The sequence below is a fragment of the Poecilia formosa genome, unplaced genomic scaffold (genome assembly GCF_000485575.1).
Source record: "Poecilia formosa unplaced genomic scaffold, Poecilia_formosa-5.1.2 Scaffold143, whole genome shotgun sequence".
NCBI classification, from domain to species: domain Eukaryota; kingdom Metazoa; phylum Chordata; class Actinopteri; order Cyprinodontiformes; family Poeciliidae; genus Poecilia; species Poecilia formosa.
The window spans coordinates 1228253-1250830 of NW_006800082.1; the positions used below are offsets into that span (position 1 = coordinate 1228253).

Sequence of the window (22578 nt, forward strand, 5' to 3'; positions counted from 1 at the left end):
GTTGCTATTAAATAATAATGGTTGCAAGAAAGAGCAGTTTGGTAAATAATACAGTTAAAACATCAGTGGTAAGTTTTTCTTATTAAATGCTTAATCTATCATTTATTTTGTGTCAAGACTATTTATTTATACACTCAATAACCTGAAAATTCAATTGTTTCTTTTTTTTTTTGTTAATGTATCTTTTCTTAAATCATGCTCACAGTTACATGAAGACAATTGGAGAGGAATAAAATGATTTTATGTTAAATTTGTCTTTTTAATATGTCTTCAAAATTGAAGATATATTTTAGAACATAGTAGAAATGTTTACAGCATTTTTTTCCCCAGTCATTACACACAGCATTACTTTCCGTTGGCACAAAAACACAACCAAAATGTATGTGCACAATGTTGCACTGAAAAAAAATCATTGTTACTGTCTTGCTGTATTACACCATGTTAGCCAAGTTGTATTTTCCAGCATCAGTCAATGCAAAATGTACATTAACCTCAGATGAGAACGTAAAAGTCAAGTTTTGGCTCTCTACGAGTTAGCTCAGATTACAAGATTAGCCAAAGTTAGCGAGCTAACATAAGTTTATATTCTAGCATTAGCTAAATTTAGCTAATATGCAGAGTCTAGCTAACTTTTGCTATATAAATGCCAGCATATTGGGTATTTGTAGCTTCCTGTCCGCTGCTGTGGGGGACAGGCAGAACAGAGAGAGAACCAGAAACTGCTGCCTACAGTTGTAGTCTGTAGTAATTCGCAACAAAGAGATTAAATATTTTATTATAACACACATTCTTTGTCTGCTTATATATCATTTCATATATCTACATTTATCTACTGAAAAATCACTAAGTTGAGCAGAGCTCTTTTTTAAATCTTAAACTGCTTTAAATCTGCAAGTAATATTAAAGCTGTCCGGTTTTTTTGTTTGTTTGTTTTATATTTCATGTGGAGAGATAAGAAACTTTGTGTCAACAGCCTTAATGTGTAGCTCTCCAAAAACTGTCCCACTTCACATTTCCTAAGTTTCAGGTCCAGGAAGGTCTAAATGCAAAAAGCAGTCCTAAAGAATTTACCAATTTGCATATATTAAGTCATTAATTGTGTAGCAATATAGGACAAACGTTAGCGTCCGTTTATATATTCAGAGATTTTTCTTATATAGTTTCTCTTTTGGTAACTAAGTTTATTATTATTTCTCCTCTTCAGATGATTGTTTTTCATTTTCTAGTCGTATCATTGTTTTCTTCAACTCAGTAGATATCTGGAATAAAACTTAGCTTTGACTTCACTGTTTTATCCCTGTTTTATCCCCTGTAATGATCCGTATTAACTGCACCTGAAACAGTTTGGGACAGAATGCCAATGTGCCTTTGGAGCGTCTCAGAAAAGCTTTTGTGTTCCTCCTGATGAAGCCCCTCTTGTTACTTTTGAGTCATATGCCTTCAAACTACCAGATTAGGCCTAAATTACAACGTTTACGAGGACATTTTAGTGTCTCGTCCTCTGAATTTACATGGTGGCCTCATCTAGAGGAGTTATTTCTCTATTCATGAATGCCTCCTTTATCCTATGAGCTTCAGCCACTTATACTTGATATACTTATTTGTGATTGACCTACGCTGACTGGGTGGAGGGGCGAAACTCAGGCCACCTGCCAGACCGACCACAGAGTGCCCAGTGTGATGCTGTAGGCGATCACTGCCACTAGGTAAACTCTGAAGAGCAGCACGTCCAGCACGTAGCCGACCTGGAGCCACTCCTTGGCGATTTCCCGACACCGGTCCCTCTTCTCCAGGAAATGCCGAATGGCCGTCACCTCTTGGAGGATGTTGTCCATGACGGGCGGAGTGTTGTCCCTGGATGGGGCCAGGCGAAGTCCAAGCATCCCACTCTCTCTGTCTTGCTGGCTGAGCCTCTGGCCTATCTCACAGGTGTGGTGGAGGGAGCACTGGGCTGCAGAATGAGACAAAGGTGTAATTTTATTATTTAGCCTCTTACATCTATGAATAAAGCAATTGGTTAGGAAGAAAATATTAAAGCAGCTCAAAGATTGATTCTTATTTCGCTAGATCTGACATATTGTGTGGAAGTGTGGGGTAGAACTTAAAATAGAGATGCAAATCTTTCAGTATCTAATGATTCGATTTTGAAGTTAAAGGTGACAATTTGAAAAAAAAAAGTTTCATTCAGAAATAATTTTTAGTTCAGAAACCAATTTTTCTATTCAAAAGATCTAAAGATTCTGTTGTAGATGACGTGACTGACGAAAGGACAAGACAGCGTGAACAAATGGAACATTTAGAATAGACAAAAAAAAACCAGATTCTTTTTAGATTAATCTCAGAAATATTGTAGAAAAAAATTTTACCTGAAAAGTCGAGTTTGAAAAGTAAAACATTTGCTAGAAAAAGTTTTAAAAATGTTGAGATCTCAGATATTTTCTAGAAAAAACTCAGAAAATTTTAAGCTTAAGAAACTTAGAAAATATCCAAGTTTCTTCAAGAAAATTTCTGAGGCTAATCTCAAATTTCAGAGTTTTTTCTAGCAATTTTTTTACCTCTCAGACTCAGAAATTTTATTCTATTTTTTAGACAATTTCTGAGATTTTTTTTGGTGGAAAATTATTCAATTTTTTTTTCTATTTACATTAGCCCAAATACGTCATTGTTGTCTTCTGAGCTGAATAGCTAACTTTCCTTGAATGTGAATAGGTGTGAATATTATAAGTTTATGCTACTTTCTCCTCTGTTTCATTAGTTGTTTTGTTTATAGTTGTTACATGAACTACTCATAGTTATTATTGAGTGAATGAAAGGCAAAATAAAGTGAAATGAAATGAAATTGATTTAAACTTTTATAGGAGAGGCTTTGTTACCTTACCCGTCCCGTAGTTGTTTTCCTTGGAGCGGTCCAGCTCTGAAGCCTGAGACGACAGCCTCGCACAGAAGCGGTGCTTTTTGTGGATGCAGAAGAGAACCGGAGCTCTTTCCAGGATGAGGTATTTCACCCAGTGGGGGACGGGTGGCTGCAGATCCTGCTTGTGGACCAGACGAACAATCAGTACGGTTTCTGTTAGGCTGATCACCAGGAGAGCCATGCAGACCACGAAGTACACACCTGCAGGACCAGGTAAGAGCACAAAGATTGACGGCTTTGGAGATACAGTACAATGCAACTTGGTTTCAATATGATGTGAAATGGAAGACCTCTGCTATTTGCCATCTGGCTTTGCTTCTCCTCAACTTCCAATGTTTTGACACTAATGTTGGTCAAATCCAAAGATTACTGGAAACATAGGTCTTCCACAGGTTTCAATCATTTTAAAGTTGACACGCTATAGAATGTGAACATATAATATGAAATGAAATAATACATTATAATGTGATAAGATACATTGCCAAGTTAGGTGAGATACATGAGATGATATACAATCTGGAATCATTTTAACCACGGGTTTGTAGCATCTCATTAGCTTGCTGCACAGTAAAGAGTTGTGTTTGTAATTTCTGTAGTGCTGAAAATTAGACTTTTGTTTAAAAAAAAAAAAAACCCACAAGTATTCATTATTTTCCTGTTGGGTTGGATACGTAGTTGTTGTCCAAATTCAATGTGATACAGTAAAAATCTGAAATAATACATAATTTGATGCTTTTTGATATGATGTAGTTAAATATATTACACCACAACTTAACTCAACAGAATATTTTACAATACAAAATAAAATAGTTTTGAATGATATATGACTTGTAATAATTTGACATCCGACAGTATAAAATAATATAATAGCATAGCGTGATGCAGTTTGATTAGGTTTGATGTAATGCATGACCATGTTGAAATATTTGACCTGAGACAATCTGATATGATTTAAAATGAGACAGAACAATTCAATATAAATAATTCAATATGCTGCATTGAGTAAATTAGTTTTGGATATGTACTGTTGGCACAAAAACAACAACAACAAAAAAAAAAAACACTCAGAATGATGTTGCATTTCTTTAGAGTTAATGAAATAGTCTTTTGGTTAAATGGAAACTCCTTTTAGACTTCGTGAACCCCGGTCACCTATCAGTGGCGTCCCGATGGCTGTGGCAGGCAGAGTGTCGGATACGATGATGAGGAAGACCGAGTAGCCGAGCAGCAAAGTGATCTTAAAGGATACTCTCTCTCCGCTGTCTGGAGGCAGAAAGAAACCAACGATGTCCATCACCATCAGGAAGACGCTGGGCAGCAGCAGGTTCACCGTGTAAAACAGCGGCCGCCGTCGGATCACCACCTGGGGAAAGCAGCTGCATGTTAGGCCGGATAAGAAGCCTGGCTGACAGGACAAAAAACTGTTTAAACTTTAATTTGTTATTAATTTACGCATTGAATGTGTGACCTGAGAATAAGTCATCCGTCTAGATAAGCTCCAAACCCAAAATTCATCAGAATGTGGAATACAAAACGTAAAGCAAGCAAACGTCTAAAAGATATTTGTCCTGTTTGATGTTTCCAATCTGCTGAGAAACATTTAACATTTAATCTCAGTAGTTTTTCCTTGCACACTCACGTGGAATTTCATCTCTGCGTAGTAGTCGTCGTTGTCCACGCTGAAGATCTTGTAATTGGACAGAATGTGCAGCAGCTCCCACTCTCCCTGGTTCATGAAGACGCTCTTGTCGTCCCGGAGCTTCTCCGGGCTTCGCATCAGGGTGATGTTGATGTCATCGACTGCAGATCAAACACAATGTTTGGAGCAGCTCGAAGCAGGCCTGACAACATGTCCGCTCTCATTCACCCCCTCCACTCTGTGAGCCTAAACCACAGCAGGAGGCGCCAGACAAAACAACAACGCTTCTGCACACAACCGGGATGCAGTGTGCTGGTTTGGAGGTGAAATCTGTCATTTTCTGTTTTTTTTGTTTGTTTTTTTTGTCTTTTAAAAGATCTAAGATTTAAATTTTAAAGCAAAAACATAAAAATAAAAAAATAATTTTATGTTCAAAGAAAACATATTGCATCTCAATAAACAGAACACTGCAAAAACACAAAATCCTACCAATTATTTTTGGTCTACTTTGCAGTGCAAATATCTTTGTACACTTGAAATCATATAAAACTAACTTACAAATAACTTTTCAGCAAGATATAGGAGTTTGTTTCAAATCAATAATTTATTAATATTGGTGAAAAAGTCCTAGTTCCACTTATAAAATGGGAAAAAATGTCTTGTTATAAGTTTAAAATAACAATATTTATTCATATTAAGGAATTACTCACTTAAAACAAGGTAATATATCTTGCAGAAAAGTTACTTGGTAGTTTTGTCTTATTTTAAGTGTACTAAAATATTTACTCTGGTTTTACTCTGTTTACACTGCTTTGCAGTGAATATACTATCTGAGATTGTAGCATTATTCTCTAATGCAACAGTTATTCTGTTGCATTTGATGTTTTTGTGTGTGTGTGTGTCTGTGTGTTTTGGGGTTTGCATCATTCGTGTGTTTGGAGTGCATCACATTTGCACTTCTCAGCCTCCATGGAAATCCTCATTTTAAAACTGCATTTTATATTTACTCAGGTTATCTTTGATGTTAAAATGAATTTGATGATCTGAAACATTTAAGTAAGAAAAGCAAAGCAAAAAGAAATTAACTTTGTAGAGATGCAAGTCTGTGTTTGTACAGCACTGCTATTGATCTCAACCAATCAATTAACATTTTGTATTTCCTCTGTGAATAAATGCTGATTTACTGGTGTGGAGCCAGCTCTGGAAGGTGAGGCTGCATTTCTGGACGTCAAACGGGAAGTTGTAGATGTTGAGTGTGCAGGCGGTGACGACCTGGATGGGCTTGTAGTTCTGCACCAGACCCTCGTGTGTAACGTAGACGTAAGGAATATCTGGAGACTTCCCCACATCGACGCTGCCAGTCACACACAGCAAATGCAAAACCATGTTTGTATGATCACATTCAGCGCGGCAGAAGGGCCAAAGTGAAGGAAATCTCTTACAACTCGTTGATGAGAATGTCAGGAACCCAGACGTTAGCTGTAGGCAGGGAGACTTGCTTGACTTCATCAAAATCCTCTGGGTTCCACACCAGGAACTCATCTGTCCATGACTGAAAGATTCAACACCATAAATAATCAGATTCTAACAGCAGAGAACTTGCTATACACTTATAGTGCATAAAACAAAGAAGAATAACCTGATCAATATAATCAGACATAAACACTGTTGAAAGACTGAAATTCTAAAACACTAGAGAAAAAAGTACCTGATCAATAAGAATAAAAATTTACACAAAATTGCATTTTTATTTATGATGAAATATAAAACATGAGAGCACTGAAACAGTTAATTCTGATTTGGATCAAATTAAATCAAAACACCAAGATATTTTACTTCATCTGAAGGGCCCACTGTCTGCTTGAAGTTTTTTTTTGTTTGTTTGTTTTTTTTCCAATCTCTAGAGATTAAAACATTGTTTTTCACAAAATATCAATAAGTAGTTATTCACTCAGACTATGGCTGGACAATTAATCAATAACAATATATATCACAATAGACACATCATCAATATCAATGGCTAATATGTCTGAAAGAATGTTCAATAATTTCACTGAACTCCCATCCAGAACCACACAGCATTCTGGGGGCTGTAGGCAGAGGAAACTCAGCAACTCACTCACTCTTTGGTTACCTAGCAACAATCTGTTGAACAACTTGCGCAGCATCAGCTTAAGGTATTGCTACCGTGTCTCATAACGTTTTAAAAATAATAAACAACGGCGTGGAGTGAAAAGGTCACCAGTTTTGGCAGGATTTCATATATTTATAACAGAAAAACAAATTAATAATTATCGATATCCACTGATATGAAATGCTTATACTGTGACATTTTTGTCAGCCATATTACCCAGCCCTAACTCAGACGGTTCAATAGTCATTGCTCTTACCTGTCTGTACCACACATATGTCGTCAATACCTGGTTCTTCTCATCCTTTATTAAGATACAGAAATACACGAGAGTCTAAAATCTGTCACGTTGCTTAAGTGCCAGTAAGACGTTGATCAGTCCAGAGGCATTCCTGAACCACCGAACTGTGAGCAGAACTCACCACATTGAGGATGGAGTAAACCATGAGGTCTATGGCAACAATAGTGGACGTCCTCCAGTCCTTCACAGGTCTCACTCCTTTCTTATATCCAGCGCTCAGGAAGTCAGCCAGCCGCACCAAGGTGGCGTTGGCAAACCTTCCAGGGTTACTGGGCGGCTTTTTAACTGGAAAACAGCAAATTATTTACGTTCACACGTGGATCAACAGGAAGGAAAAATGCTCTTCACATTAGAACAGACAAAAATAAATTAAATTCCCACTAGAGGCATGTAGCAACCGTGGTAATCCACACATGAACAGAAATCATGGAAATGTTTGCAAATTATGTCATGTGTTAAAGTGGAATTCATGCACTAAATATATGAAAAAATGAAGCTAAGAATAGAAATTGACTGACATCTGCTTTTTTTCCTATCACTGAGAGAAAAAAAACTCAGCTGTTTTAGATTAAAAAAAAAGGTTTCTTGTTGCCAATTTATAACACAAGAAACTAAATATAACAATGCCCTTAAGTACAGATATACTTTTTTTTTTTTAAAGATTTTTTTGGCTCTAGTGGCTTTTATTCGATAGTTAATTGACAGGAAAGTGGGTAATGAGAGAAGGGGGAAGACATGCAGCAAAGGTCGTCAAGGCCAGGAATCAAACTTGCAACAGCTGCATCGAGGCCTCCATATGTGGGTTGTGCTTAACCCCTGAGCCACCACAGCACAACCCACAGATATACTTTTAATCATTTAAATTTACCATTGCACATCACTGGGGGCAAAATCTGTATGTGCAGAGAACATAATCTTACCATAAACCAGCCACCACCAGCTACTGATCTCAATAATCTGTCTGTTTATCCATTGACAGGTCCAGCTTATCCATGAAAACAGCAAGAGATTCACTCAATCACCATAGCTTATTTAGGCTTTCACTGCACAAGACTCCACTGCTGAAAAAAAGCGTCCTAAAGCTTCCTTAAAGACCAAAGACCAAATCTCAAATTTTTGGATATGTTTGTTTACACCATGTTTCGAAGGGAAATTTCATTCCACCTAACCCTCAAAAACCACAATAAATGTGAAATTTGAAGGTGGAAACGTGATAGTGTAGGCAGATCTCACATAACTGAAGGATGGAGGAGCTGAGGAATGTATATTAATGTTCTTCATAAGAATCTAATAACAAAACCGGATATTTTTTCAGTGACACAAAAGCAGAAAACCTTTGAGATTTAATGAAAGTTTGAGTGGAAGAATTGGTCACCTGAGTAATAATGCATGTCACCAGTTTCTCCGTTCAGGAAACATTTTGATTGTGTTATTACCAACGAAAGCCGCTGAGCGTGGAACACATTTAAGCTCAATGCTTTTCTCTTGCTGACATTTCCTTTTATTTCAACTAATTTATAGACTAATTTGTGTTGATTTCTTTGTATGTGTGGATCTCTTGGGTTGTTAGAGACATTCACAGTGGATTTTCTGTCAGCGGCCTCAACGCAAAGAAAACATTGATGCTTTCACTGCTTATTTTTTCTGCAGAATTATAACTCAGCGGTTACTTCACACCAAAACCAACAAAGGACATTTTATTCTGCTAACATTCACTTGTTGTTGTAAAAGGGACAAAACAGTAAAAAAGTTATTTAATATAATATAAAGTATTAAAGCCTTACTAAATCTGTTACAATAAAAAGTGTATTATCTCCCTAAATTTCTTCAGTCTTTTTGCCACACGTGCATGTTTTAGATCCTGAAATGAATGTTAATATTTGCCAAATATAACCAAAGTAAATATAAAATACAGTTTTTAAATTATGTTACTTATCTGACTGGATGTTCTCTTTGTTAAATGTAATCAGTTATCAAAAAGATTTTGGAGCTTCACTTAATTTTGCAGCCCAAACGCCTTCTAAAGGCAGACCTGTGAAATCAGAAAATCTGTCAACTAAAACTTGACGAAATCAGAAAATAAGCTGAAAAATCTTAAATCACCTCTTATCGGAAGCAAGGTAAAATGAATTTCCTGTACTTTTTGGGGACTATCTTTGATTTAGTGAATTACTTTTGGTAAAATTAAACTGCAAGTTAAAAAAAATCCCAATATCAAAGTTCAGCTAAAACTTCTCAACAACTTTTACTTCCATCAAACATGGTGAACATACTTGTGGACAACTTACAAACATTTGTTTAAATTTAACATTTTATGAGTTATGGATTTTTCCCTTTTGTTGCTTTAAGGTCAAATTTAAACCCCAATTTGTTTTCACAAATAGCAAAATGAGTAGTAGTGAATATTTTCTAAAGTTAAATTTAAGTAACTTAAACTATATTAATAGATATTTGCAAAACAAAATACCCACCTTGCAACATTCTTTTGATTTATTATTTATTTATAATCAAATAATAAATCACAAGTTATAGTAAACTAATCATTTGTACTGATTAAAATTTTTGTCAGTATTATTGTTGAGCAATAATTTTGACAGAACTACACTAGTCTGAGCATTTTCAGAAATTAATTGCATTGTTCATACCTGAATAATTTCTCAAATTTAGACATGCTGTTGATAAATATTTATTTATTTACTCAACAGACAAAAATGTGCTTTTAACAATTAGAAAATGACTTCTGAACTTTCTGCGGACACTAAGACTGAATCTGGTGCTTTAATCTTAGGTCGGCGTTAATATTTCAGTTTTTACAGTGTATTAAAGTAGAGTGTAGTGTACCTGTGCAGAAGGTAGCAGCTCCATGGAGCAGCAGGTAAAGAAGCGCCGTCCAGCCCGATGACAGCCTCATGTTCAGAGCCGACCTGGGTCTCTGCTGCTGTGACGGCTCTCCTGTCGTTCTGATGGAAGACCTCAGGAAGCCCGACTCCCTTATCCTCCATATCCATCAGCTTCACGCATCACTTCATCCACTTCCACTATGAAACCCTGCTGGTGTCAGTGGGCTGCGGAGGGCGTATCCATGTGAAGCCCCTCCTCTCCGCTCCATAAAGCAGCAGCTCACTGAGGTGACTGCAGCAGAAAGTCCATCTATAGATCTCACATCATGTCTGAGAAATGACAGTTGGAGCTGAGTGAAAAGAGTTAACTTAGAGGTTTTTATGGGATTAAAAAGTAAAATTCAGTATGTCTTTTTTTTTCTGCTCCAAAGGTATTTTTGGCAAAATACCAAATATTTACAGGAAAATCTGTTTTGTTTTGTTTTTTTGCTTCAATAAATAAAATTAAAGCTGAGTTTTTGATATACTTTAAGTTATTTAGCGCAAGACTTCCCAAACTTTCCCCCAAAGAGCATCAACCTGTGGCCGGGGACCCCCTCTGTAAACCCACAGACAAAACATGTAAAGAAACATCAAGTATTAGAATGTTTTTTACTCACTGTTCAGTCATTATTGCATCCATTTAACATAAATTCTGCCTGATACCATCTGATTTTTAGATGGCCAGGAACTCTGTGGCAGAAAATGTTATCATATTATTAATTTATTACCAAAGAAAAAAACTTTTCACTATCAATGTATGTAATATTTTATATTAATCGGATGAAATTTAATTTTATTCCTACAGTTCTCATGGTTCTTTCGCAGAGCTGGTTCCTTCGGTCGTTTCCATGTCAGATTTTTTTTCTATTTCTTGCTAGCTGGTTCGTCTTTCCTCCAACTTTCTGAGGCCACCACAATGAAAAACACTGATTTAACTGATGCAGGAGAAATCTGACAGGGAGAAAAATCTCCAAGAAGATCTTTCACATGTGTGTTTCCTTAGTTTTCCAAACATCTCTGAAGATGGAGCATATTATTAAGACTTTTTGTTTTTGTTTTTTATGTGTGCATGTCACAAAGGAAGTCCCACCGACTAATATGATTATTTCAGCATGAAGAACATTTCTGTCACCTGACATTTTGACTGAAAAATCTCATTCCTATGAAGCCGAGGTCAGCAAACCAAATCCTCGACTGCGACTCTCCTGCAACCTTTGGATGCATCTCTGCTCCGAAGCACCTGAATCAAAAAGCTGAATTATCTCTTTGGGTTGTCAGCAGGTTTTGCCAAGGCCTGTTCATTAAGCAGTCATTTGACTCAGGTGTTGCAGCAGGATAGAAGTTGCGGTATCGTGGCACAGCAGGACTTGCAGTAGCAGAATGTCTTTTTTGTCTTATAAAAGGCAAAACATAAAAAAAACTTGTGATTTATATTTAAAGCAACACAAATTCACAGAATATAAATTCTGCTCTCTTATTACTGGAGATAAGACAGTAATCAGTATAAAGCAGCTATAAATTCTTAGGTCTTTATTGCATAACACAGCGTCACCTGATCCACTGCCAATATCTCCAGAATTGCATTACCATGGATTGTTCCAGCAGCTGCTTTCCTGTAAATGCACTTTTAATATTCTTATCACGGCTGTTAGAAAACCAACGGGGAGCAGAGCTGCAGCAGCTGAGATATTAATGGTTTTTACTGATCTGTTTTGTGGCGGGCAGATGGAGATTAAAGTATGAAAATGATATGGTAACAGCACACGGACGGTGAGGGATTCTCTCCAGAGAGATTCAGTGTCGGACCGTATCTCTGAGTGAATCACTGCTGTCCGGAAACATAATGACAGACCAGGAAGAATAACAGAACGAGCAGGGGAGAGTTTAATGTGACTCATTTTTTTAAAGAACTCATTTGATTTAAACAAAAGTGACCCTTGAAGACACAAGGAACAAATATGTCAGATTAATATAAAAAGAATAACATAAAGTTTGTTCTAGGCGACATAATGCTGAAAGAACCCTAAAAAGCGTTCATCACACCCTATTTACAAAAATCTGGATTTTAAGTTGATTAAAAAAAACTAAGACAACCTTTTTAAAAACCTTTTTTTTCCATTTTTATTCTGAAATGTTTCCTGTTCACTTCAACTGTGAAACAAATAAATCTGTTTGGAGGAAAATTGCAAGAAACAAACAAAGTTGCAAGAATGTTTTTTGAGCACAAACTTAAACTAAAACTTGAATTGAATTTCAGTTTTCTGTCTTTGCTGTCACATCATTAATGTGACCATTTTCTGCATCCATCTATAGACTGAAAAACTAAATCCTTGTTCAATTTTCTGCTTTCCAGGATTTCTAACTATTCACGTTTGCATCTGTGATGACAAAAAAATAACTCATAATCCACCTGAGAAAAGGTAACCCCATATTATGATGCTGCCACCATGTTCTGCTGTGATTACGATGACTCTCTGTGATGTTTTTGTTTCATAATTTTTGAAATTGAGGCCCAGACGTTCATGTTTGGTGTCATGAGAGCATAACTCATCCTCCCACATGGAGGAAACTTTATTGATGTTTTTTTTTTTTAGATAAAAAAATCTTTAGTGCCGACCAAATAAGAGCCTCTGTTTTGTTTTTGTTGACCTCTAACAACCAGGATGTTATGGCCTTATGAAAAGCTTTAGAGTTCTCTAGGGTTTAAAATGTACAGTAGTAACAAAGCTGAATGTCATCAGCGTACCAGTGATTGGAGATGTCTCAGATAGTAATAAATAACAAGCTGCCTTTATTAATGAAGCACTTCAAAGTGGTTCACAAATTTCTATGCAAATGACATAAAAATACACAAAAAATAAATATATTGGAGTCAAACTATTAAATAGTGCCAAATGCTAATGCAAAAAATACATATAATAGCATTTTTCGTCACCTGCAGATGCCTGATGGATGCTTGACTCACCACAAAAAAAGCTTCTGACATTACCTGGTGATGATCATATAAAATAAGACAAGGGAAACAAATAAGACAAAAACTAAACAGGATCAAGAACAGAACCCTGTGGAATGCCATGCATTAAAAATAACCAATGAGAAGTTAAAGTTTAATTTTGCCAATTAAATATTTCTACATCAAAAATATACATCCCTAGCTTCTTAGTGTCAAAGTCTGAACTTGAATCCGGGGCTACTAAGACTGCAGATTGTTCTGCAGGTCATACAAAAGAAGCCAACTGAAACTTGATAAAACAAAAAATATTATTTAGTAGACGCAACAAAACAAAAACAATACAGACTGAAATTTGTAGGAGTAAATGAGAGCATCTAAAAGCTCTTGTTCAATCACTTTTTGCAATAAAAGGGAGTTCAGAACCCCCAAAGCATGGTCATTTTTTTTAGAAAAGCAAAGAAATGTAAAACTTTTGGATAACTGTTTAGAAAATCTATGACTTAGTAATACCATTTACAATGAGTTTGTCCAAATCAGATGACTTCTCTTCTGAACGAGTTTCCCAATCAGTGTTGTTGAACCGAACCACCAAGTGATCGTATTTGTGCTGTAGCTCAAGTGAAGCTCCATCTGGCCCACAGCAGCAGCAGCGTACCGGTGTACACGGCTAAAACCAGCAGGTAAAAGCGAAACAGCAAGCGGTCGAGCCGCAGGCAGAGCGACAGCCATTCGGCCTGAGCTGAAGACTCGCTGTCCTCCTGGGAAAAAGCCATCCGAAGGGAAACCAGTTCCTGGAGCAGCCACTCCAGTCCAGACGGAGGATCTGGGACGTCATTCAGGGACAGGAGATCTTCCTCCAGGGAGCTTTCAAGCTCATAATCTGTGAAAATGTAAGAATAAGGTTTAACTAGCAGATTCATTGGAAGAAGATCGGGGTCATTAGAAAAAAAAAAGATTAATTTTAATCTCATATGATAAAAGTCAGAATTTTGAGATTATAGTAAGATTTCTCAGTTTAAAGTTTGTATACTCAGAAAAGCTCAGCATTTTTACACGTTTTATCAGTAGCTGTAATCCTCTTCCCTGTTATTTAATCCAAACACATGCAGGGAAGCAAAACGGCCGTTGAAAATGGCAGAAGTCTCGTGCTAGGCTGAACTTCCCCACAGAAAGTCTTTATTGTTATTTGTAGAGTGAAGACAGAAAGGTGTCAGATATCTCTGCTGTCCCGCTGATAGATGATCGGTCTTAAAGCTTATTGCGTACCTCCAGGCGCGTAGATGTTGTCGAGGGTTTTGATGGAGGTCAAAGCGCTCTCGCTGAGGCTGTGGCCGGCTGAGCCGTACCGGTCCAGCAGGCAGGCAGACAGTGACATTTGCTTGACCTCTTTCTCGCTGTGATGGAGCAGCTTCACCACCAATATGGACTTGATGAGACTGAGCATCAGCATGGCCATGCACACCACGAAGAACACACCTGAAAGGAGATCAGATCCGATCAGCTTCCTGTTATTTCACTCAGCGGATCAATTATCCCAAAGAGGCAGAGAAAAGTGTTTTCTGGTTTGCCAGGACAATTCCAGCAATTTCTCCTTTTCAACCATACAGTGACTTTACCTGCTGCTTTTGCTGTTCTGATATTAGGACAAGGTCATTTTCTCGAAACAAAAGTTTCTTAGTTTTAAACACATAATTTTGCTTAAATTTTCCGTTTAACTTCTTACAGCAATGGTTCTTTCATGCATAATAATGGACCTTACCACAGGGTCCGAGTTTCATTGGCTAATGCCCATTTGACGTCACTGCGCAGCTACTACGTGCTTGACCGTCTCACAAACAAAAGCTAAAGTAGTATACACATGCTAATGTAGATTGTGGACTAGCAGACCACAATCTACACAATCAAAGTTTTTGCGACAAAACTCAATAAGAATAGTTCTCCACTGTCAGTGAGGGATCTGTACAGGCGATGTCAGGTATCCTGATCGTATTTGTGGAAATAAAATTCACAGATTTCCCAAATCTGATACGGAACGCCTAGCTTGGATCAAAGCTTGTGCACGACCGCATTTGCAGCTCAACCGTCGTAAGATCAATAAAAACAAAGGAGTGTGTGCTGGTGTAAGTATTATTAATTTGCTTTCTTTGTGTTTAGTGAATGGGGATATTTTTGAGTGGCCCTGCGACAGACTGGCGACCTGTCCAGGGTGACCCCGCCTCTCGCCCGGTCTCACCGGAACGTTAGCTAGAGATAGGCACCAGCACCTCCCGATCCCTTTTGAATGTTGAAGCTTGAAATATTGTAAGGTCTTAAGGAGGCCTATAATGTGTGAACAATGACCCCCAAGTCTGAAAAAAAGTCAATAATAAACACATTCATGATGAAAACCTTTTAGCTAAGTACAGCATAATGGCAGTACCGATACAACTTCTACACCTTGAAGCCTGTCTGTTACACAGTCTTACGTTAGCTGAACAGATCAATATGCAATGTGTACCGTATCTGACATGCATTAAGGATTTTATTTTACCTGAAAAGGCTTTTTACGAAACTGCAATCGTGTTAGCCACGCTAGCATCGAGTACCTAGTATCAGGCCTAGGCACACTCAAACATTTGCTAACAACAGAAATCAGTGATTTCAAAAGTAACCCTCAAAACCATGAATGCCCGACTTACCCAGCCTTGCAAGAACAATAGGCATCAGTGATCTTGTCCACAGCTATATTCATGCTGAGGGTGTGAGGAGCTGCTGTTTTCGGTAGCATTTAGCTGCGACGCGCACAATGTTGGAGGCAGCGCGTGGCTCAAACACCTTGATGTCGTCCAAAAAAGATGACATGAACTTGTTTGTTCCCCTGTCAACTGTCGTGGCTGATATTTTTTGAAAATCCGGCAGAAATGCTACACTAATCGACTCAGAAATACTTTGTAGAGAGTCAGTTGGAACGAAAGACGCCATGTTTACACATAGAAACTAAGCTCCGCGAGGCTTTGTTTGTGAGACGTGCAGCCACGTGGGACTGTCGAGGGGCGTTTCTGGGCGGGGCTTGGTAAGGTCCATAGAGTGTCATTTGCAAAGTCAGTCAAAAATTAACAGCAATAATTTGGGTTATGTAGCCCGTCTTAAGAGGAAAAAGTTGTTTTCTCCATGTTTGTCCGTCAGTAATAAACATCAGTTCCACACTAAATATTTAATCAGAAAGAAAGCAGTTAGCATTTAGCTAGCAAGCTCAGGGCTAAATATTTAGCAAATTAACTAAACGTTAGTTCTATATCACGAGACAGAGCTTTTATTTTGGTAGTCCACTTCTGGTTATCGGCAAGTGAATATTAGCTAAAATATTTAGCTCAGAGCTAGTTTGTAAGGAAAATATTTACTTTGATGCTAAATATTTAGCTTGATGGAATATTTAGCTTTAACTCAGAGATTTACCAAGCTATTTACATTTTAGCTAAATATTTAGTTTAAAAACTATATTAATTGCTAATAAAATATTTAGTTTAAAACTGTGACATTTCTAAATTAAGGAATAACGTGATAAAAATTTGACTTTGAAAAATGATCCCCCATTTTTCCTTCTTAAGATAGGCTAAGTAATCCAAATCATCCTGCATCAGTTTGTGGATTTAAACTGTGTTAGGATTACAAGATTCCTATTTGTTTTTATGATTTAAAAAACAGATTTAAACTTTGTTGAAATCCATTGATGTGGAAAACAAAATGTTTTTCTTAACATGAGGAGACGTCGTACCGATGAGAGGAGTCCTGAGAGCGGTGGCAGGCAGTTCGTCTGTCAGGTTGACCCTGAAGACGGTGTAGCCCAGCAGAATGCTGATCTTAAAGGCAATTCTCGTTCCGCTGTTCAGAGGCAGGTAGAAACTCACCACATCCACCAGCATGAGGAAGATGCTGGGAATGAGGAGGCCGACCACGTACAGCAGGGGGCGCCGGCGGATCAGCAGCTGCAGAAAAACGTAAGTGCACAGGGTGAGGAGCTGGTGAGACAAGAAAGCGTTGTTCATACTGGATGTGTTCCTCAACTCCTCCATTGCCACATATGTCACTTTCAGTAATAGAGAAACACACAATTTCCCAGTGATTTCCCAAGACAAACTGTAACATCAAAGCACACCTCTGGCTTAAAGTCCAAAGAGAGCAACAGGTTTAAATTAAAATTGCACATATGAAGGTTGGTTGCCTCCTGCAAACCAGTCAGAAATTAAGTAAGCCAAAGTAAAAGTAAGTTTCTGCTTGCAAGAAAATAAAAAAATCACACTGCACAAAGAAAATTTGGCATTTTAGGGACAATGTGTGTCAAAGTTTTATAGTTGTAATGATCAGATTTTGAATTGTAATCTCCTCTGATGTTTTATGTTTTGAGGTTAGAGAGGTGAGCATGTACATGAGCATGATTGATAGCAGTAAGACCCTCCTCCTGGCTCTGATTGGTTGTTTTTGAGTGGTAGGAGATTGATCTTTTCACAGATATGAGATCTTTTCTCTCATATTGCACTGTCACAACATGGTGACAGTTTTAACAAACATATAAAAATCATATATATTTTTAAAGATATGTACTGCAGCTTTAAGCTCTGCCTCACTTGCTTTTCTTAGCAGGACTATGATCCAAAATAATTAAGAAGACCTTTGAGTCTGAAAAAAATGTTGAGTTGCTGAATCAAAGACCAGATCTAAATTTGATTGAAATGTTGCAGCACGAAGTTCCTGAGTTCAAATATTTCTAAACAAACAAACAAAAAAAAAAACAATGATTTTGACCCTATTTTTAAGAAAGGGCCAACCTAAAGCTTTGAGCATATGATCTGAAACTGTGTCAAAAAAAAGAAAAACAGACTAAATTTGTAAGAAGGCCCATTTCTTCCCAGCACTGTATCTTTCATGTGGCACAGGGACCGAGCTGCCACCAGCCGTACAATAACACAGTGAGCCATGAAATGCTCCATTACTGAGAAGCCTTCGTTCTTTGAGCTGAATAAACAGCCGCCCTCCCTGCTCTCCACCTGCATTGGGCTATGGAGCCATTTTGCTCTCGACTAACAAGAGGTCCATTGATCAGGCAGCCACTGAGACAGTCTCATTATGGTTGCTCACCCTGCCCTGTCTATCAGCTCCTCTCTCCATCCGTCTCTTTGCTCGCCAGAAGCCGCTGCCACCGTTTCATCGTTTGGAATTAACTCCGCGGCTCAATCCGTGAAGGTCGCAGCCAATTGCTTCACGCTTTTACACTTTGCTACACGGTTTTAAAGGGCCGCGGTTTACGACGAGCCATCAGTCCTCACACCGCATTTACTCCGTCCATATGCAATAACCATTAACTTAAGATTAAATAAGATTTATTTTTTTATGTGAACCATTTTATTGTCCTCCTTTATAATTACTTTCATAAAAATGGTTTTCTCAGGGTGAAAATGTGTGTGTTCAACATACGTTGAACTGGATCTGAGCATAGTCGGCGTCGTCTTGGCGGATCTGCCAGTACTGCGATGGAACGGACAGCAGTTCCCACTCGCCATCATTCATGAACTCCCTCTTATCGCCTGCAATGGCCTCTGCGCTCCTCCACAGAGCCAGGTCGATTTCTTTCACTGCCGAGAGAGATAAAACAGGAAGGAGAATAAAACCAGAGGCGGCAAGATGGGAACCCAACAACAGGACGCAGGGAAAATTTATTTTCTCTACTGTGGCCTTTGTTTTGTTGCAGACTGCACCAACGAGCTTGTGGAATTAGGCAAAACAATTTAATTGAGTTGGAATATGTGAGACGTGTTATTGTGCTGTAACATGTGAAAGTTATATCATATAATAACATATAACACCTGTTTTTAACTCCATAGAAATATTTAAAAAAATGGAAATACTCGAATGTCTCGTTGTACATTGTACCTTCACATGTGTTTTTACATCACTTTAACATGTGAAACCGCTTGCAAAAGCACATGGCACACATTTGATGTTTCACATCAAATGTTGTGAAACATTTGATTCAACATCAAATGTTGTGTAACATGTGATTACACATCACATGTGTAATCACATTACACATGTGATGTGTAATGCTTACACATCACATGTGTAAGCATTACACATGTGATGCTTACCACATGTGTAAGCATCACATGTTTTTCTTTTTTTTTCCCAAAGGTCTTCCTGTCTGTTGGGTTCCTTTGTCTCTGTTCTTCTCTAACAAACATCTGAGGGTAAAAACAAGTGCATGCCACACTTTTCAGATATGTAGAAAATTCTAGAAACCATGAATACGTTTCCTTTTTGCTAATTTATGTTGTCATATAAAAACCCTAAAAACATGCTGAAGGCCATAGTTGTGATCTTTGAAATGTTCTGGATCTAATTTAACCTTTTCAAGGTACTGATGATTGAATAAATATTTAAAATAAAAAATAAAAAACGGAAAGCCTTTTGACTCGCCTCGCTGTGTTGCACCTTGGATTTGTACCTAAAACTTTGGCATCTGTGTTCTTTACAGTCGTGTTGTTTGACTGTTAATATGGTTGATGTATCTTTCATCTTCCAGACATCGTGTCCCATCTGTTAGCTACAGGAGCAGAAGCTGGAGGCCAACCTGAGTGAAGCCAGCTGCGAAAGGTGAGGCTGCAGTTCTGCTTGTCAAAAGGAAAGGCGTACATCTCCAAGCTGCATGCCAGCACCGCCTGGATCGGCCGGTAGTTCCTCACAGAACCAGACGAGTTGACGTAGACGTAGGGGATGGGAGGAGACTTTCCCTCTTCCACACTAAAAAAGACACATGAAACAGAGGAATTGTGCTGATTAATCATCCACATCACATTTAGTTTTAGTTTAAGGTTTAGGCTGGGTCTCTGATTCTAATGTCCAGGGCCTGCTGCAGCTGATTTACCCTTGGAGTTTCCTGCAAACTGCCACCAGACAGTAGAAGGACAATTTGCTCTTCTATTTCATTTCTGAAAGTAAAAACATCACTGCTGAGTAACTTAGATCAAATCTAAATATTTCTTTTAAATATTTAGTAATTTGAATACAAATATAATAACAGGATTTAAGAAATAAAACGATGCCTTAAATGTGTTGACATTTTTACTAAACTCACAATATCAAAAATTTTGATCAAAATTTGATGTCTTAAAATTTTCAATAAAAATAAACTACACAATTGGAATATTGCATAAAACTAACTTTAATAACAATCGATTTTATATTAGTATGTAACATTTAGGTTTGAATGAAATAAATTATACGAACATTAAAATTTTGTTATTGTACAAATGTATTTGTAGTTTTATTCAAATCACTATGTAGTCTTTGTAAATGTTTGTTAATTTAATGAGACCATGAAATGTGCCACTTCTGGAGGAGCTATTTTATATTTCTTGTATCTTGTATTTAAATTTAATCAAAGTGCTTAAGATTGTTGACAATATCTCTGCATCTTCTCAAAATGTCCACAAACACATTAATCTTTTATTTTTGCTCTGTTTACTAAAAAAAAAAAAACTCCAAATAAGTTTTAGATTTTCCACAGAAAGTCTCTCCTAATTTGCACTATTGCTGGAGCTTCTTTTATGTCACTAAGCAATGTTTAAGCCTTTTTCACATACATTTTGCATTTCAAATGAACATCGCTTCAGTTCTGGACATTAGAATCAAGTCACATTTCATTGATGCAAACAGATATCTTCTTAAGATATTCTAAAAATTGAACTATGTAAGAAAAATATAAATATAATTACTTATAATGACGAGGAGCAGAGATGCACAACAAGAATATTCCTCTTACAATTCAGTGACGATGATGTCAGGCACCCAGATGGCGTCAGAAGAGAGAGAGAGCTCAGTGATGCCATCAAAGTCCTCCGGGTCCCAAACGAGGAACTCATCCCTCCAGATCTGACAACAGCCAATTTATGTTAAAGCCTGGCAAAATATTTACTTTTCTAAACCTAACAATGAGAAACAAATTAAACAGTTAAGAGAACATCTACCTGTCTGTACCAAATGCTTGTAGTAATGCTCTGGGTCTTTCCATCCTGGAAAACAAACAAACAAAACCGCTCAGTGGTTGTCGTTATAGATTATAAATTAAGTTAGAGGTTGACGTGATTTAAAAAAAATGTATTAACAACTGAAGCATTATGACGGTTGATTAGATTTAAACATTCCATGTCACTTTTACTGAAGTTGTGAAATTGAGACCAAGAGTTGCTTTCTAAAAAAAAAGAAAAAGTTCTAGAACTTGGGGTTATGATTTCTGAGCTACAAGGTTACTGCAGCAAAACATTACTACTACTGTAAGAGAATCAACAGACTGCTTTGTGAAACTTGCATGAAGATTTAGAGGAGTCTATTGTGTTATGAAATTTACAGGCTATTTTCTGTAATTTATAGGTATACCTTTTCAGGCATTTTGGTGATTTTGGTTCCTCCAGTTAGCAGGTTAACCATAGGTTTAACAGAATATCCACACTAGTGTAACAGAAATCTACAGATTAGTTTCTGAACCTTAATGGTTACCTGCTGCTTACTCAAAAGATTACTTTTGAATAATCCGAAGTTACTTTTGGTTTCTAGTAAAATCAGTCTATTAGAAAGTAAAGTTAATGGCTACTTGCTGGTTACTCAAAAGGTTACCATCACTGAACTTAGAGGTCACTTTGCAGTACACAAAGGAATTTTGTCAAAAACCTGCAGGCCACAATAATTGAGAGAGCAACATAAGCTAAACCTGTTGAAGTGGCATACCACATCGAGGACAGACTGTAGTATGAGGTCTATGTAGACTGTAGTAGAACTGGTCCAGTTGTGGACGGGTCGAACTCCACAGTCATATTTCCTCAGCAGGGTTCTGGTCAGCTGGTTCAGAGTGGATCTCTTTGGCTTCTCTGGCACACATTCAGTCAAATTAACTATAAAACAAAATATATATACTGATAGCTATAATAAATCTTCATCTGTTATAATGGTACATGTGGTTAGTTACTTTGAATGGTCCCAATTTGAAAAAGCCTTCATAGGAGAAAGAAGTCTTGGCCATTACTCATGTTCAGAACTACAACTGAGATATTGTTGTAAACTTCATTCATGCTAAAAAAAACCCTCCACTCTACAATAGATTGCTAAAATTTAACTGCACTAGAAGGTAAAACGTCTTGCTTCTGTAGCTTTAGGCAAATTAAAATGAAGTAATATAATAATAATATATTCTTGGTTGTGCTTTCTGCTTATTAAACTGCAATGAAAAAGCACAGCAGCTCAAAAGAAATAATTATATTACTTTAATATTTATATTTATGACTTGAAGCACCATGTAACTGCTTAAAGTTACAATATGAAGAAAATGTTCTTTAACTTACATTTCTGTGTGGAAACTAAGCATCTAAAATCTAACCGATAAGTACTAATTTCTACAGCCTCAGACCTACAAATTGTAAAATACAGTCTTACCTGATAAAAACAATACGATCCAAACCAGAATCATCGTGCCAGAACCAGCCGTCCAAAAGCCGTCCAAATATCCACAAAAACGTTCAGCTGTATCTGAACTGAGTGGCGTTCAGGAACAATATGCGGTGTTATGCAGACATCTTGGTTTGGTATTGATTTCCCACAGCGCTGGTAAGATGATATGAATGATAGTGGAGCGTGCAGAAGAGGAAAAAAAATAACAGGTTCTGCTGGTTCAGTACCATAGAAACTAGTAGGGTCATTTAGGAAGGTGCTTGTGCAGATGTTCTTTTTAACAA

At 37.3% G+C, this 22578-nt stretch overlaps 2 protein-coding genes across 2 annotated transcripts; both read right to left on the reverse strand.

Annotated features, from left to right (window-relative positions):
- Positions 1-1582: 1582 nt before the first annotated feature.
- htr3a (5-hydroxytryptamine (serotonin) receptor 3A) lies at positions 1583-10200 on the reverse strand. Its single transcript, XM_016676889.1, has 9 exons — positions 9827-10200; positions 7107-7270; positions 6944-6988; positions 5996-6105; positions 5738-5907; positions 4554-4714; positions 4067-4277; positions 2879-3115; positions 1583-1951 (listed from the first exon to the last, which is right to left on the reverse strand). Exons 1-9 carry the CDS (start codon positions 9894-9896, stop codon positions 1641-1643), a joined length of 1479 nt encoding a protein of 492 aa, XP_016532375.1. The 5' UTR covers positions 9897-10200; the 3' UTR covers positions 1583-1640.
- A 2459-nt stretch (positions 10201-12659) lies between these two features.
- On the reverse strand, positions 12660-22313 carry htr3b (5-hydroxytryptamine (serotonin) receptor 3B). The gene is made up of 9 exons (XM_007562978.2): positions 22280-22313; positions 21578-21741; positions 20821-20865; positions 20616-20725; positions 19425-19594; positions 18272-18429; positions 16575-16785; positions 14087-14296; positions 12660-13700 (listed from the first exon to the last, which is right to left on the reverse strand). Exons 1-9 carry the CDS (start codon positions 22311-22313, stop codon positions 13435-13437), a joined length of 1368 nt encoding a protein of 455 aa, XP_007563040.1. The 3' UTR covers positions 12660-13434.
- Between the last annotated feature and the right edge of the window lie 265 nt (positions 22314-22578).